The sequence below is a fragment of the Muntiacus reevesi genome, chromosome X, assembly GCF_963930625.1.
Source record: "Muntiacus reevesi chromosome X, mMunRee1.1, whole genome shotgun sequence".
In the NCBI taxonomy this organism is placed as follows: domain Eukaryota; kingdom Metazoa; phylum Chordata; class Mammalia; order Artiodactyla; family Cervidae; genus Muntiacus; species Muntiacus reevesi.
The window spans coordinates 59,572,405-59,590,406 of record NC_089271.1 but is presented as its reverse complement, the minus strand read 5'-3'; the positions used below and the strand labels follow the sequence as shown (position 1 = coordinate 59,590,406).

At 45.0% G+C, this 18,002-nt stretch overlaps 1 protein-coding gene across 1 annotated transcript in view; it reads right to left on the bottom strand.

Moving 5' to 3' along the window:
• The window catches only part of STARD8 (StAR related lipid transfer domain containing 8), a 77,804-nt gene extending 60,674 nt beyond the window's left edge, over nt 1-17,130 (bottom strand). Inside the window, exons 1-2 of the mRNA XM_065915574.1 lie at nt 16,982-17,130; nt 1,993-2,026 (exon numbers count right to left, since the gene is read on the bottom strand). Of these exons, the coding sequence (XP_065771646.1) occupies nt 1,993-2,026; nt 16,982-17,026 (79 nt within the window). The 5' untranslated portion in view covers nt 17,027-17,130. The remainder of the gene's footprint in view (nt 1-1,992; nt 2,027-16,981) is intronic.
• Nucleotides 17,131-18,002: the final 872 nt, after the last annotated feature.

Here is an 18,002-nt window from a genome sequence, read left to right as displayed (position 1 = left end):
AAAGCATAACCTCATCCCCCAAAATCAATAATAAATCGAGTTCTCTCCCTCCCTGAGCTATATCTCAAAAATAATCATATTTGCTCAGCACTTTGATATTTTCAACGCACCATTTCTTACAATCCATGCAAGAACCCCATGAAATAAGCTCCATTTTATAGACGTGAACACTGGTCCAGAGAGAGGAAGTTCCATGCCTGGGTCCACACAGTGAATTGGTTATGAAATTTGGACTACAGTCCAGGTCCTTTGATTTTTGGTGTCTTGCTGCTTCCACTGCCATATCCACATAAACTCTTAATTTGTTCCAGATTGTCTTTCAATCAGCCTAAGGCAATGTGTTCACATTTGTCCTTAAATAGACATTTTCAAACTTTAACCTAGAGAAGCAGCACAAAAGTCAGTTCTAGCTCAGTTCTGTAGGTGGCAACCTCTTCTGCCTGGCCCTACCCTCTAAAAGATACTCCTCTTTCCTCTAGAAACCACAGACCACTCAAGCCACCTGGTGCCCACCCTCCCAGGATGCAGCCCTGGCAACTCAGCCTGGCACAATCTAATGAGGCAACCTGGCAACTTCTGCCAGTGCTTTTTTCTGGGAGGGGTCATTATTTCAGGACCTGAGGGTTTCTTTTTAGCCTTTGCAGCCAGTGTCTCTGAAATAAAGAAGTTTATCCTTTCCCCATTATGGGCAGCCCACATATATTGTGCCCCTAGAAATCTCTGTTACAAAGTAGGAACTGTGTTTGGCAAGCAGCCCTGGAAAGAAATGGGGGAGGTTGGGGAGAGGAGGGCAGTGGAGAGAAACAGATGTATGCTATATGCTGATCAAAGCAGTGTTCCTGCTCCAAAATGGGTCCTCTCTCATCTGCTGTCAGGGCAATGCAAATAAACGTCTCTCCCTGCTGACTTTTCCTTTTGAGCAGCCACCAGCAAAGAACTCAGGGTCCTAAGGTGGAAAAGCCCTTAGGAGATCACCAGATTCCTTTTCTGCCTCCTTGTAAGACCAGTGGCCTGGGGAGGTCCTCAGGAGCTAGAGCTCCAGTTGGCTATTCCAACATCTTACCAAGGTGCTCTGCACAGGCTCTTAGCATCCCAGTTCTTAATTGGTGCCTTTCTGTTTCCCTGAGCCCAACCCTAACTGCCATCTAGCAGCCATGCTCATTCAAGTCCTGAGTTCATCCTGATGAAAAACTGTGGCCAGTGGAAATGACTGAGGTCAGGTTGGAGCCAAGAGGATGACCTAGATGACCTCAGAGAAGCCCAGTTGATGCCAGGAGTCCAGGCTCTGGCAGCACATTCATTCCTGGCCAATATCTTTCTTCCTCTTTCTCCCCAAAGCAGTCATCTCTAAACAACTGTGTCCTATTCAATGGAAGGTAGGTGCTCCAGAATGCCACCCACTTATTCACATCTAAGTGGGACACCAGAGGCAGAAGACAGTTAAGCAATTTGCAGGAGAGGAAAGAGAGGGCTTTTTCTCCCTCAAAGCTATATATATCCCTTCAGTCTTAACTAACTCTCTTGGTAGATTTCCAAATAAAGTAAGCATTGGAAATATCACAGATACTGAACTCCAAATGCCAAGTCTCTTTCCTTCACCTCTTCTTACCTGTTCCCTTTCCCAACGTATCTCCCATGCCTGATATACTTTCTGGTGAAAAGAAAGCATCTGAGAAAAAGGGAAGTACATGGATGGCTGCCACTTGCTGATAGCTCTATGGGGAGACCTTCCCCTGGTTCCCTGACTGGAGAAAACCATCCATCTGAGAAACACAGAAGTTCTGCATGCTCATTCACCTGAAAAGACCTCAGAAGTAGACCTCGGGAAAGGAGCTTGGGAAATGCCCACTGGAGGGAGACAAAGGACATCTCCAGCTTTGGCACTAGGACATCAGCTCCACAGCCCAGACACCTGATCAGCTAATCTGTGAGGATCTCTGAGAAGCTCAGTGCTATTGCATACTACATGTGAACCCCACGTTACACACTTACCGGCATTCTTCCTCCCCTGCAGCAATGGGAAACACTGCAAAAGAAAGAGAGAAGAAATTAAGGCACTGCAGAGCCCCACAAAATATTAGAATCAGAAGGAATCCTTGAAGTCAGCAAGTTCAATCTACCCATTTTACAGAAAAGCACATGGAGGCCCACAGAAAAGGAAAATGAGGTACATGTCAAGAGCAAAGTGGAGCTTAGAAGCTCAGACTCCTGACTGCCCACTCCACACTACTTTCTCCCACTCCATGACTGACTCCTCTGGTTCATGTCATTCTCATAGAATAAGAGTACCTCTAAGTCAGGAGATTGGAGGCAGTCTGTGCAGGTCACAGTACTGTTCTAAGGCCTGACAATAAGAATTATCATAGAATCAGTCAGTATTTGCTTGGAACATACCATCCTTGGCATAGCATCAGCCAGGTTAGAAGTAAGGTATGTTGGCGGAAAAAGCACTATTTGGAATTGGAAAGCTCAAGTTCCAATAGGGCTCCCTTCCCCTATTTATTGATTATGTAACATTGGACATTACCCATAACCTTTCAAAACTCACTTTCAGTATCCATAAGCCTAGGATAGTAATGATCCCAAGTTCACATATTTTGTAAGAAATTGCAATACACAAAAATATTTTAAATGATAAAGAATATTATAAATTAATTCATTCAAAATATTTATAGAGCACCCTCTTCTCTGTAGATCACAGCCTTGTCATGGTGAAGGGGCTTGTGTAACTCAATGAAGCTGTGAGCCATGCTATGCAGGGCCACCCAAGATGGATGGGTCATAGTGAAAAGTTCTGACAAAATGTGGTCTACTGGAGGAGGAAATGATTACCCACTGCAATATTCCTGCCACAAGAACCCCATGAATAGTATGAAAAGGCAAAAAGACATGATACTGGAGGATGAGTCTCCCAGGTCAGAAGTCATCCAATATGCTACTGGGGAAGAGCGAACAGTAATTATTAATAGCTCCAAAAAGAATGAAGCAGCTGGGCCAAAGCAGAAATGACACACAGTTGTGGACATGTCTGGTGGTAAAAGTAAAGCCCGATGTTGTAAAGAACATTATTGCATAGGAACCTGGAATGTTAAGTCCATGAATCAAGGTAAATTGAACATGGTCAAGCAGAAGATGACAAGAGTGAACATCAACAGTGTAGGAATCAGTGAACTAAAATTGATGGGAATGGATGGCTTTAATTCAGATGACCATTGTATTTACTACTGAGGGCAAGATTCTCTTAGAAGAAATGGAGTAACTCTTATAGCCAACAAAAGAGTCCAAAATGCAGTACTTGGGTGCAATCTCAAAAATGACAGAATGATCTCAGTTAATTTCCAAGGCAAACCATTCAACATCACAGTAATCCAAGTCTATGCCCCAACCACTGATGGTGAAGAAGCTGAAGTTGACTGGTTCTATGAAGACCTACCACACCTTCTAAAACTAACACACACAAAAAAAGATGTCCTTTGCATCATTGGGGATTGGGATGCCAAAGTAGGAAGTCAAGAGATACCCAGGATAAAAGGCAAGTTTGGCCTTGGAGTACAAAAGGAAGCAGGGCAAAGATTAACAGAGTTTTGTTAAGAGAACACGCTAGTCATAGCAAACACCCTTTTCCAACAACTCAAGATACGACTCTATATATGGACATCACCAGATGGTCAATACAGAAATCAGATTGATTATGTTATTTGCAACTAAAGATAGAGAAGCTCTATACAGTCAGCAAAAACAAGACCAGGAGCTGACTGTGGCTCAGATAATGAGCTACTTATTGAAAAATTCAGGCTTAAATTGAAGAAAGTAGGGAAAACCACTAGATTATTCAGGTATGACCTAAATCAAATCCTTTAAGATTATACAGTGGAAGTGATAAATAGATTCAAGGGATTAGATCTGATAGAGTGCCTGAATAACTATGGACTGAGTTTCATAACATCATATAGGAGGCAGTGACCAAAACCATCCCAAAGAATAAAAAATGTAAGAAGGAAAAATGATTGTCTGAAGAGTGCTTGCAAATAGCTTAGGAAAGAAGAGAAGCAGAAAGCAAAAGAGAAAGGGAAAGATATAGCCAACTGAATGCAGAGTCTCAGAGAATAGCAAGGAGAGATAAGAAGGCCTTCTTAAATGAACAGTGCAAAGAAATAGGGGAAAACAATAGGATGCATAAGATGTGAGATCTCTTCGAGAAAACTGGAGATAGCAAAGGAACATTTCATGCAAGGATGGGCACAATAAAGGACAGAAATGGTAGGAACCTAACAGAGGCAGAAGAGATTAAGAAGAGACGGCAGGAATACATAGAAGTATACAGGAAAGGTCTTAATGACCCAGAAAACCATGCTGGTGTGGTCACTCACCTAGAACCAGACATCCTGGAGTGTGAAGTCAAGTGGGCCTTAGGAAGCATTACTATGAACAAAGCTAGTGGAGATGATGGAATTCCAGCTGAGCTAATTCAAATCCTAAAAGATGATGCAATTTAAGTGCTACACTCAATGTGTCAGTAAATTTGGAAAACTCAGCAGTGGCCACAAGACTGGAAAAGGTCAGTTTTCATTCCAATTCCAAAGAAGGGCAATGCCAAAGAATGTTCAAACTACCATATAATTGTGCTCATTTTACATGCTAGCAAGGTTATGCTCAAAATTCTTCAACCAAGGCTTCAGCAGTACGTGAACCAAAAACTTTCAAATGTACAAGCTTCATTTAGAAAAAGTAGAGGAATGAGAGATCAAATTGCCAACATTCATTGGATCACAGAGAATGCAAGGGAATTCCAGGAAAACATCTGCTTCATTGCCCACACTAAAGCCTTTGACTGTATAGATCCCAACAAACTGCGGAAAATTCTTAAAAGAGATGGGAGTACTAGACCACCTTACCTGACTCCAAGGAAACCTGTATGCGTGTCAAGAAGCAACAGTTAGAACTGGACATGGAACAATGGACTGATTCAAAATTGGGAAAGTAGTATGACAAGGCTGAATATTGTCACTTTGCTTTTTTAACTTATAAGCAGAGTACATCATGAGAAATGCTGGGCTGAATGAATCATAAGCTAGAATCAAGATTACCACAAAAAATATCAACAACCTCAGATATGCAGATGATACCACTCTAATGGCAGATAAGTGAAGAGGAACTAAGGAGCCTCTTGATGATGGTAAAATGGGAGGATGAAAATACTGGCTTGAAACTCAACATCAAAAAACTAAGATCATGGCATCCGGTCCCATCATTTCATGGCAAATAGAAAGGTAAAAAGTGGAAGCAATGACAGATTTTATTTTCTTGGGCTGCAAAATCACTGCAGAAATTCACTGCAGCCTTGGAAGGAAAGCTATGATAAACCTAGATAGCATATTAAAAAGCAGAGACATAAATTTGCTGACAGAAGTCGGTATGGTTCAAGTTAAGGTTTTTCCAGTAGTCATACAGATGTGAGAGTTGGACCATAAATAAGGCTGAGTGCCAAAAAATTGATGATTTCAAATTGTGGTGCTGGAGAAGACTCTTGAGAGTCCCTTAGACTGCAAGGAGATCAAACCAGTCAGTCCTAAAGGAAATCAGTCCTGAATATTCACTGGAAGGACTGATGATGAAGTTGAAGTTCTAATACTTTGGCCATCTGATGTGAAGAACTGACTCATTGGAAAAGACCCTGATGCTGGGAAAGATTGAGGGCAGGAAGAGAAGGGGGCGACAGAGGATGATATGGTTGGATGGCCTCATTGACTCAATGGACATGAGTTTGATCTCTGGGAGATAGAGAAGGACAGGGAAGCCTGGCATGCTGCAGTCCATGGGGTTGCAAAGAGTCAGCTACAACTTAGCAACTGAACAATAACAACAACATCAATGCCCTACTACACTATAATAGATGCTAAGGATATAGCATAGATTTAGAGAGATAAGGTCCTTGTCCTCATGGAGCAGGGACAAATCATAAATAGGCAAATAAGTCAATAAGTAAATTATAGCTATCAGTAAGATCCAAGAAGGAGAAACCTTAAAACCAGGATGAGGTAGAGAGTGATAGGATAGATGGAATAGGCAGGAATTGCTTTAGAAAAGGTGACCAGAGAGTGTCTCTCAGGGGTGCTGAACTTTGAGCAGAGGCTTGAATGACAAGAAGGAGCCAACAGTGTGACAATCTGTGTACAGAACATTTCAAACAGAGGTTGAAAGAGTCAAGTGCCAAATTATGCAGGGTTTTTAAGGCCAGGGTGAGGATTTTGGCTTTGATTCAAATGATGTTAGGTAGTTATTGGAGGGCATATAAGAAGAGACTGGCAATATCTGATTTACATCATAGAGAGATCACTCTGGCTGCTGTGTGCAGAATGGATTGTGGAGATAAAGAGGAAGCAGGGAGTCTCTCTTAGAAGGCCTTTGCAGTAGTGCAGGTAAGCAATGTTGGTGGCTTAGGTTAAAATGATAGTGATAAAGATGTGAATACAATAGTTAAGGAAATAAAGAAGGGTTCCTCTTAGAGGTAGGAGAGATTTCTTGCCTATTCTCCTGCCTTCAAGTAGCTAGTCTCTAAGTCAACCAAAATCTTGTAAGGAAATGAGTTGCCATAGTACTTTTCACCTCACTTATCCCTGCACAGATTGCTATACCAGGTGCAGACACTTGACCACAATGATTTCTAGTCCCAGGAGATTAATATCAGCCCTAGAGACCCTGAAATGAAAACAGTTAGATCTACCTTTGTAGACTGAAAGGCAAAATCTGGTGAATCTCCAACCCACAATTGGCCACAAAAGAGAGTAGGGGTAAGAGGTGTTCCCCTTGAGTGTTCACTGGCAAAATCCTCAAGAGACATTAGTCTCAGGGAGATGGAAAGTTCTAGAATGAGATAGGTATAAAGAGAGGGAAAAGCCCAATTGAGAGAGACTAATGAAATTCTCCTACAAAGCTCCAAAGTGGACCCATGATTAAGCAAGTCAATATAATTTTCAGTGGTGAAATAAAGGGGAGTATAAAAGAAGGTTGAAGGTGTGGGAGGGAAAGTGGAAGCAGGGCCCTGTGAGATCCTAAATGTGACAGTTCTGGAAAATTAGGAGATGAACTGGGGGGTAGGACACACTGTTACTCTGAAATCATATTCTATTCATATTAAATTCCCTCCTCTCCTACCCTAACCCACTAAAGGTGTAAGAGAATTAAGGATCATTCAGGAGCTAATTAGGCTTTAAATTTACACAGGTATTTGCAGGTTATAAATAAGTAAGCTATCACAAAGTAGACTGTAATAAACAAGGTAGATTTTCTTATGCTTATATAACATATGAGGAAAATGAGGGCCAGAGAAGAGAAAATACTTATCCAAGGCCACACAGCAGTAAATGGCAGAACCAAGTTTACAGTTTAGGCTGATGGGACTCCCAGTTTTATTTATCCTATTCTTTTCTCTCTGGGGTCCAGGATAACCTGACCATGAAACCCACTCTGCTTTGGACCCTGATCCTGGCACTATTTTGGTAACTGAGAGGCTTACAGGGGAAAATGGGGCATGAAATTTTACATTACAGAGTTTGCTATGGGATGAAAACCTTTTAGTTTCTTGGTTGTAAAACATATTCTTTTACATGGAGATTCTGGACAGAGGAGCCAGGAGCTCAGCAGTTGTAGAGATAGGCACTCTGGAAGAAGACTCAGGATTGTTGGTAACAATTGGTTCCCATCCAGTTGGTTACCATCCAGTGACTCATTCAGTTATTCATCCATTCATTTACTCACTATGAGCCTCTAAGGGTCAGGCCCTTTGATAGGTACCCAGGGCTTCAGATAAATTAGATATATTCCTTCCCCTTGAGGAATTCATGGTCAAGTGGGGGCAAGAGGTAGGCCACTAGTACAAATCATCACAATTCCATGTAAATACTGGAAAAAAAATCATGACGGGAGGAACAGAAATAAAGTCAAGGAAGTATGGAAGCATGAGATTTGAGGAACAGTGTATATCTGGCTTGAGAGCAGAGTGCCAGACAGAGAGTAAGAACTGGGAGCAGTGTGGAGCAGTGGTCAGGGCCAAATCATGAAGAAACTTGTAGGTCAGTGTGATATAACTTGAACTTTATCCAGAGCCCAGTGGGGAACTCTAGAAGGTGCCTAATCAGGGTTTATGTTTCAGAATGCTACTCTGTCTGTTGAGGGAGGAATTGGGAATCCGAGTGGGAGAGGTTAGGTACAACTTGAGACAGGGAGGCTGGAGAAGATTGGGTCAGTGGCCTTTGGGATCAGAAAAGAAGGGACTAATATATGAATTGTCTACATAGTGGGACCACAGTAAGTGACAGGATGTGGGAGGTAAAGAGAAGTTGAGGATGAGTCCAAAGTTTCTGGCCTGGGCAACCAGTTAGTAGCACCAGGTGGAGGTGCTATTAACTGGGGTCAGGAACAGAGGGAAAGGCCTGATTGGAGTAAGTGGGAGGGTAATTTTCCTTTGTAATGAATCTCATTCTGGACCTCTCAGATTTGAAGCCTATGTGGAATATCTGCTCAGAACTGTACAGTAGTCCCAGCAATGGACCTGCAGATACAAATTTACACAGAAGCAGACATGGTTCTTGTGTTTGAGGTGCTTGCCATCTAGTGGGAAACAGAGTAGCTAGACAGAAAGAGACAGATACAGAGTTTTTGAGAGAAAAAGAGAATTTTGTTGGAAGAGTATAAAAAGAGAGAGCCAGAGCCCAAAAGGGGATGGATACAGGAAGCTGGTTGCTGAGTGAGAAGTCAAGAGGTCTGAGAGAGGTAGTTTGGAGGCCATCCACAAAGGCTACTGACAGGCTTTGTCCAGACCTGAAGAGTTCTTAGCATCATTGGTGGATTCAGAGCTCACCATTCCAGCATCGTCTCTGCTGGGCCTGCAGGCTCTATGCCCAGTCTTTGCCCTGCTATCTGAAGGCAAGTCAGTGGGGACTTTTCGTCTTTTCCTTGCCTGGCTTCCCTGCTCCGCCTCAACCCCTGGCCAGCCCTCTGCCACAGGGCCCAGCCTAGGGCTGGTCATGAGAGCACGTTCTTGACATTCCAGCCTCCCCCAGCCTTCTCAGCTGGACCACACAGAGCCCTATTCACAGTCTGAGCCCCCCTCCTTAGTGGGCTATTACCACCCTCAGGCCCAGACTGTGTGTTGCCAAGAAAGACTGTGGCCACTGTGGGAAGCAGACTCCCTGATCCCTCCATAGTTGATTCCTCTGTCTCTTGGGGTCTCTCTGTCAGGAGAGGGTTCAGTGACTTTGGTTACTTGTATGTGCATGAGAGTACATGTGTGTTCTATGCACTCAGCCAACTTCCTTTAGGCTGGGCCTAAAATAGAGGCTGTGTTCGGCTGGACACAGGGGTGGATAAGACACAGGTTGGATCCTTAAAGGAGTTCATAGTCCAGCATGGAGGTAATTGGGTACATGGAGGGTGGTGTGTACATGAGGGCTGGATTGAACCTGCCACCAGGTCTTCAGTTGGAGCACTGGTGTCATGGTGTCACTTTTTTTTTTAAATGGTGTCACTTTTAAACCCCATCCCAGTGGCCTGGGAACATGTGTTCATAGGTAGGGTGTGAAATCTGCTGGGTGTGCGGTGGTGTGGTCCTTAGGGATGCCAGTTTCTTCTCTGGAGAGAACAGAAGAGACATTTAAAGTGGGAGAGAGATTTAAAGTGGGACTGAGTAATAGCAGGCATTCTGGTCATGTGCCTTTGACCAGTTTTTTGCTAGACCTCAGACTAGTTGCCTATAATGATAGGTGGGTCCCTGATCATTCTAATCCTTTCATCACAAGGAAGAGGGTAAAGGACAATTCCAGCTGGGAAAAGACACTGTAAGAAAGGATTTCAAGAAGGCCTTTGTAGAACTCAATCTGGGACAGCATTTTGAGGAATCCCAGAGTGTTCTTTTTTCCTTTCTCAGAGGGTGCAAGCTATCCCAGACTAGCTTGAAATGTGTGAGCCTCTCAGAAGTTCTGACTCTCCTTTCCTACCCACCAGAACTACCGTGGTCTAATAACCCACCAGAACTACCGTGGTCTAATAACCCACCAGAACTACCGTGGTCTAATAAGCCACCAACCCCTAAAAGGGGATCCAACCTGTAGTCTCAGGGATGCTGATCTGTATATCATTTTCTAACTCATCCACTGACAGATATCCTGCTGCCTTGGGCTCTTTTTGCCTTAATTCCTTCCTGCCAGTCCTGGTGGAGTGTCTTTTGCTCGTTCCCCATTCTCCACTCCTCACTTGGCCTGCAAGGCCACTCCAGGTCTGGTTCCTTGCCTTTGGGCCCGTATCCCCCCAGCCTTCTCCAGCCTCATGCCTTACTGCCCTCCCCACCTCCACAAGAGGCAGAGAGCTGGGCTGGAGAGGAGAGACAGTGAGAGGAAAGAGAGAGAGAGCACAAACAGCTGCAACTCCCAGGGGTTCTCTGGACAATCTCAGGAATGTCACATCCCAAAGATTTGATTTTCCCACCAGCCAACAGGGACCCTCTTTCCTGCCCAGAGCTTGGGAGTCCCTTTGGGAGAGGGGCCTTAGACAGGGTGAGTGCAATAAGGGACTGGAGAGGGGAGATGCAATGGTACCACAGCAGAATGGGGCCTCTTTTCCAGATTCTGAACTAGTTTGACCCAGTGTGGGAGTAAGGGTAGAGATAGGAAGAGCGAGTGGAATGGCCTAAACAACTCATTTCCTGAGCCTGAGGGTAGTAATATCAGTGTCTCCTTCTGTCTTTTTATCTCCACAGTAAGTCACCAATTCTAGGCTCTCTTTGGGCAGGTAGAATTTCACCCCATTCTATGGATAAGGAAACTGAGGGCCCAAGTCATGGGCCCAGGATCACAAGAGCAACCCATGAACTATCTTCAAATTTAAGTCAAATTTTCTAAGTACCTACTGTGCAGCAAGCCCTTTCACGTGTCACCCTTGCAATCAATTTTGAATTGGGGACTATTATCCCCATACTGTAGATGAGGAAACTGAGGCTCTGAAAGTGGAAGAAAAGGCAGAATCTTGCCTCCCAGTTCCATTTCCAGCAGCTACTACATTGTATCATTATACTGCATTCTTCTCTGAAGCTCCCAGGGGGACCCAGGCCAGATTAGCTTAAAAGGCCAGAGAATTTTAACTCACACCCATTTCCAGGGCCTCAAACCCCACTTCCCAAATGCAGAACTTCCTTTCCTCTGCCCCTTGGCAGTTGCAGCCTTGGAGCTGCTGGTCTAACTGAACTCCAAGGTCCCTAGTGGCAGTGGCTGCTCAGGGGTGGGCCAAAGGGATGGGATCAAGGAGTTCTACTCCCTAACTCCACTGTGAAACCTCTGACCCCACATCCCAGCACAGGCTGCCTGAGCTGTTGCTCCCTGTTATTGTTACTAGTGACTTGGAAATGCAGGCCAGGCCCTGGCTCCCAGAGCTTCTCAGGCTATTCTCCAGTCCTAGGGGTTGCTGGGAGGACTGGCCTCCAGGGCAGGCTCATTTGTCTGAGCCTGGGCTCAGCTCCACTCCCCAGGGAACTTGAGTGGAAATCACTGACATTTGGGGAGCAGATTTTTTTTCACTTAGCTTAAAAGTTCAGAGAAGTATATATTGTCAACTTGAAAAAAAATGCACAACCTAAAACTTTAGAATTACTTGAGAAATTCTCAAGAAAAACTTGAGAATTTTATTTGACAGCCTTTCTGAGGGCTTCAAGCCCAGAAGACAACCTCTCAGATAGCTCTGAAGGACTGTCCCAAAGATGTAAAGAAAGAGCCAGTATATATGGGGCTTTCAAAGACCAGATAGTTGGAACATCAAAAGATTACCATTAATTAAATAAAACCAGATATCTCAAGTTAATAAATGTAGCACTTTTCTATGTATGGGAAGATGCAAGAATCTTGCTTTTTTTTTTCAGTCAATGATAGTAAGTATAATGAGAGTATTGAAGCTGGAAGGACTTTCAGAGATAAACCAATCTAACTCCCTCATTTTATAGGTGGAAAAAAACTGAGGCAGAGAATACATAAACATAGTGGAAAGAACATAGATTTTGGACCTTGATTACCTGGATTTAAAATCCCAAGTTTATCACTTAATAGCTGTGTGACCTTGGATAAATTTCCTAACTGTTCTGTATTTCAGTCAAATGAGAATGATGAGTGTAATAGCACCCACCTTGTAGAGTTGATTGTGATAGTGAAATGAGTTAATATTTGTGAAGGACTTTGGTACAGTGTCTACCATATACCATGTGCTCTATAAATATAGCTAATCACTTCTTTCTGCAGTGCTTTGGGCTGGGGCAGGGGTGGAGGCACAGTGTAGGGAACTGGAATTGCCAATCTGCACGTTTTCCCACTTTCTTCTTCCTCCACCAGCCATATCATCAGGCATGTTCTCCACTCCCAGTAACTCCCACTCATACTTTTTTTGGTACCAAAGAAGCCGAAGGCAAAGTAAGATGTGTCCAAAACATGAGTCAGAGTCAAATCTTTGATTCCTATTCCCCATCTTACCTCCTTAGTGCCCATGGGCACTTCTCCCACTCCCCAGAACAAATTTCTGTCCAATCTCAGATGGTTCTTGAGCAAACTTCACCAACTGTGTTGAGATGAGGCAACTGGAGAAGGGGCAAATTCTGAGGTCTTCACCCCTATCCCTCGATTTTTCCAGCTGTGCTGTTGCAGAAAGTACCCTGGTCTCCAGTTAAGCTTTTCCTTTGCCTTGAGAACTAGGCGGATTTGCACACACAGGAGGGGGTGCTTGAGAGTGTGTTCTTGTGTGAACTCAGGAGAGCCCTCGTGCACATCTGCACCCATAGGCCTGGTTGTGTAAGTGTACAGTGACTGGGGAAACGCACGGCATTGTTTGTTGGACTGAAACTGGATGGCCAACCTTGACAAGCTTCCCAGTTTACAAGGGATTTTTCAGTCTGATTTGCTTTGCCTCCCATAGAAGCAGGTAGGTGAGATAAGGATATTACCACATGCGTTTATGTGCATATGTGTGGCAGTCCTGCCAGAATTGCTGTTATATTCTACCAGAGACAAGCTGTGTTTGGATTTTGCCACAGAGCAAGTAGGAAGACTACAGACTATGTGTGGACCTGGCTCTGTCCTTACTCCATGTGTGACCTTGGGCATATCCCTTCCCCTTTTTGAGCCTCAGTTTCTTCATTCGTAGTTTGAAGAGAGGAAAAGGCAGGGAGGAACAGATGACCTCATTGAACCTTGTAATCCTTGATATTGTGTGATAGCTATGTCTGTTCTAAGGGGAAAGAATTGAGGGCCAGCAGGGAGTACTGATCCTCTCAAAGTCACCTAGAGGTCATGGCTGATATGGAACTCTAGCTGTATTCTCCACCTCCCAGGTCAGTGCTATCCAGGACCTAATAAGCTCACCTGATGCAAAGAGAGTAACATAAGAGAGGATCCATGTTCTGGGCACTCATGATGTGCATCACACCATGCTTGGTGCTGGAATGGGGCAAAAGGACACATCAGAGAAATGGTCCTGTGTGTATGCGTGTGAGTATGAGGCTGAGGGGACTCTCATGTATACGGTGCTGTGTTGAGAGGTCATGGATACCTTCTCAACCTTCACTGGCCTCCAGGGAAGATGCATCAGACATGTATGGAACTATTTACACTGAGTTCATCTCACATCCAAACACCTTACCCCTTGGCTACTCCTAACTCCAGCTCGAGGCAGTCCTGGACCCTGGCCTGACCTCTTCCTACCTTTCCAGTAACACTAACTTCTGAAGTATCACCCTTCAGCTCCCAAACAGGTTGTTTCTGGTCCTAGAGTCAGACAGGGCCAGAGGAGAGGGCTGAAGAGGAGTTGTGGCAAAGGAGCCAGTGAGACTTGAGTCCTCAACCCTGGAGTTGCCAAACATGGAATAACCTTTGTTCTTGGCTCTGATGCTTCCAGAGAATAGTTTGGAAATCTACTGCCAATGGGTCATGTGTGTTGACCACTTATTCCATACCAGGCACTTTAAAGACACAACCTTCCCAAATCCTCATAGCATCTCTGTGAGTCAGGCCCTGATTAGTGTTATTTTGCAGACAAGGAAACAGGCTCACAGAGGACTTGCTTAAAAGCACACAGCTCATGTGTGTGTGTGTGTGTGTGTGTGTGTGTGTGTGTGTGTGTGTGTGATGGGGTGGGGGCTGGGATACTGAGTTTCTTTGCTTCCTCCTTCTTCAACCATCCTCAACTGATGGAGAGTTCCATGTGGTGCTGGATGCTAGGAGCTCAGTTTCCCCATCAGGACCACAAGAAGGTTGAATGAGACATCTGAGATGGCCCTTTCAGCTACAGCAGGTTCAGGCATGGCCATGCCCCTCCCTGTAGACAGCTTCTGCATCTGCCACAGCTCCCTCCCACACAGCTAAGCAATTGCTCACAAGGGGCCCAGCTCAGAGAGGCAAGGTGGCTCAGGGTGTCCCATACCCCTGACTGGGTTTACAAGCCCAGAAGTCCTGCCTATTTGACTGGGTTTGCAAAGCAGTAGTGCTGGAAAAGGAGACACAAAACTCAAGGTGTACGTAGGTCTGGCAGGCCGCCTGTTATTCTGAGATCTGTGTATTGATTCATGTCTGCCACAACCCTGTGTGCACACGTGTGTCTTTACACAGTATGCATGCCTCTGTATATCTCCATAATTATGAGTGTGCTTGCAAGCTCATGCATGGGAGAGTATCTGTTTGTGTGCATGCATGCCTACCTCTGTATGTGCATGTGTGTGTGTGTGTGAGTCTACACGCTTGTGGATATGTACTATCTGTGTGTGCATGTGTGACTGTGCATGTATTTGCCTCTATGTGTGTATGTGTACGTGCACACACTTGAATGGTGTGTCTATGCATATGTGTGTGTGGCTGAGAGTATGCAGAAACACATGTATAGGCTCCATCTTTGTGGACATGCACATGAGTCAATGTGTGCATGTGTGCTAGTGTCTGGGACCAGGGATAGAGGTCCCTGACCCCAGCAGTCTCTAAGAGACTGGCATGGGTTGAGAGCATTTGCCTGGAGTCTGACAGATTAGGGTAATGAGTGCAAAGGGATTTAAATCCATGCCAAACACCCAAAATGGTTCTCCAGCGAGTGGACAGTCATACCAGTCTGGTGTCCAACCTCATAGGTACTTTCACTTCCCCCTTGCCCTGTTCTTCTTATTGGATCCATCTCTCATCATCTCCTCCCCACTCCTTACTGCCATCGCACCCACCTTCCTGGCTTTCACAACGCTACTTGGGCCCCTCCACACCATTTCTGCCCAAGGCCATTGGAGTGATTTTCCTAAAACTGTCCACTTACCTATATCCATACTTTATGGATATGAACTCCTCCATCCCCTAAAACAATAGTCCCCAGATTTTGGAATTTAATGGATGAGGAAGGCAATATTTAAATAAATGAGGAAGGGAACAGTCAGAGGATTGGAAACTTTATTTTCCTGGGGACAGATATTTTAAAAATCTCACACTTCTATTTCATAAAAAGAAATCATTTGAACCCCACCCCCATAAGAAGTAATAGTAATCTCTAAATAAAGAATAGTCCTTTGACTTGAATTAATTTAGCTTTCTGAAAACTGCAATGCATTAGCCCTACCCTTCTCATGTTTTACTGTAGATGAGTGAAAAGCTCATTTGAGAACCTCACTAGGTAAGGGCCAGGAACCCACAGATCAATTCCAAATTCTATGGGAGGTAGACTCTGGTCCTCCATCTCCAGCTCCTCTCTCCTCAAACCCTGTAATAAGGCGCATGATGAAACCAGCCCTTCCTCCAACCCATCACTGCCTCCAGACTCTTGCTGATGAAGTTCCCTCTGCCAGGCATGCCTGGAATGCCCTTCCCCCATTTGGACTGGCAAACTTCTCTTCCTTCAAACTTCAAGTTTGGCCCAGATGTGACCTCCTATGAATCCATTCCAAGCTCCTCCAAGGATGCCAGCTTGACTTTCATCCTGTCTTCTATGTAGTCAGGCTAGTTGTTGAAAGTTCTCCCTACTGGGTGCAGCTATGGGAAGCCATATAGTGTCAACAAGACTATGGACTTAGGAGTTCAGATCCCAACTCTGCCAATCATATCTGAATGATCTTGTAAATATTTCTTGATCATTCATAGTGTCCATTCCCCATCTATAAAAGCTGGAAAACAATGGTTTGCTTATGGTGAAAATCACCAACACAGTTGACAAACAGAAAGTGCCTATGTCTGACACATACCAGATATGAAATAAATATCAGTTCCCTGATTCTTTAAAGCAGAAATCATATCCTCTACATCCTCATGGGTCCTGCTGTGCTTGTGCATCCCGCATGTCCAAGATATTGCAAGCACTGAACAACTATTTATTGGCCAACTAACTAGCATAGCGTCTGGCATATGTCTTAATAAAGATTTAGCACTTTTCTTACCTCTTCTTTGAGGACAAAAGCTATTTGCTTTTTTGTGTAATTCCTATGGTGCCTAGCACAGAGTAGGTATTTAATATATGTTGAAGGCAATTAGTAGCAATAATCATAATAATAGTTACCATTACTTGTATGGTATGGATGCTACATGCCAGGCATCATGCTAGGAACTTTACACACATTGTTTCTTATATTTCCATACATTTAATATGTAAACAATAACACTGATCTCACCACCCTATAAAGTTGGTGTCACTATTGTCTTTATTTTAAAGCTGAGGAAATGGAGGCTCAGAGAGGTTAAGAATCTTGTCTTTGTGGCAAGGCCAGGGAAGCAACAGAGGCAAGTTTTAGAAGAAGAGCCAGCCAGCTGTCTTATTTCTGTGGGAAAGCAGTAGACGATCACAGCTGTTGTCAAAGGTAAGACTTGAACCCAAGCCTTTCTAGCTCCAAGGTAGTCTCAGAAGCCTATTTGCCTTCCAGCCAGCACTCAGTAGTCCCCAGCTGCCTCCTTCAAACCAGAGCAGTGGAGTGGGCTGCGTCTGGGAAACCTCTTACCTTCACTTTCCTGAAGCAAGCCCAAAACACGTCCAACAGAGGCATGGTGGGGTGATAGGAACTGGCAGGGCCCAGCAGAACTCTGCTGGGCACAGGTCTCTCCCTCTCTGGGGACCAGGCTACCCAGGACCAGGGGCTCAGCCAGAGCTAGCTCTGATCCCGCGCTCCATCAGCGGCTCATCTCAGGAAGAGGCGGAGAGCAGTGGCCTGAGCTCAGCTCGCCTGCACTTTTCTCAGAGGGCCCTAGGGAGGGAAGGAGGGAGGGAGGGAGGAAGAGAGCCTAGCTGAGGAGGAGGGGCCAGGAGGCGGGTCGCTGATTCAAACTCGGCACCGTTAACCAGTTGGCTGGTACTGGACAGCAATACCAATTGAAATTCCTCGAATTTCAGCTCCCAAGCTTGGAGCATCCAGCCTGCTGCAGCTTACCCGCCAGTCCTGCCACATGCACGCTGGCCTGCCTGGCTCCTGCCACCTGCAAATGACACACCAGCCCTTCCTGGGAGCCTCTGGGTAAAACTGAGACCACACAGGGACACTGGAAAGAGTGCCAAGGAAAAGCAACCAGGGAAGAGAGCCCTTGACCTGAGCAGGACTCAGGTTTGTGTGGAGACACAGAACGGGAAAGGCCTTAGAAACCTTTTCTGACAGGAGGCTCTGTGCCCTGGGTCACAGGGTCATCCGTCTCACCCTGCTTTAACATCAGGAATCATGACTAACTCTGGCATTTTGGGGAGGCCCCCTCCTTTCTGGGCCTCAGTTTCCCGACTGTACAATGAGAGGCAGTCTCACAGGTCACTAAGTCTCAAATCTGTTGTATGGCTCTTGTTTGGAGTTAGGCACAGGGCCAGTCTGTGAGAAAATCCTTTCTGGTAATTACTACCCCTCTCAGAACCTCTGTGCTGCCCCTTGGCATCCATAGGAAGTCAGGGACTGCCCCAAAGAGAATCCCAGCTCTCAAAGACCATTTCCTCCATTCCCCTGCCTCAGGGCATCACAGCTTTCTCCTAACTCAGATATCCTG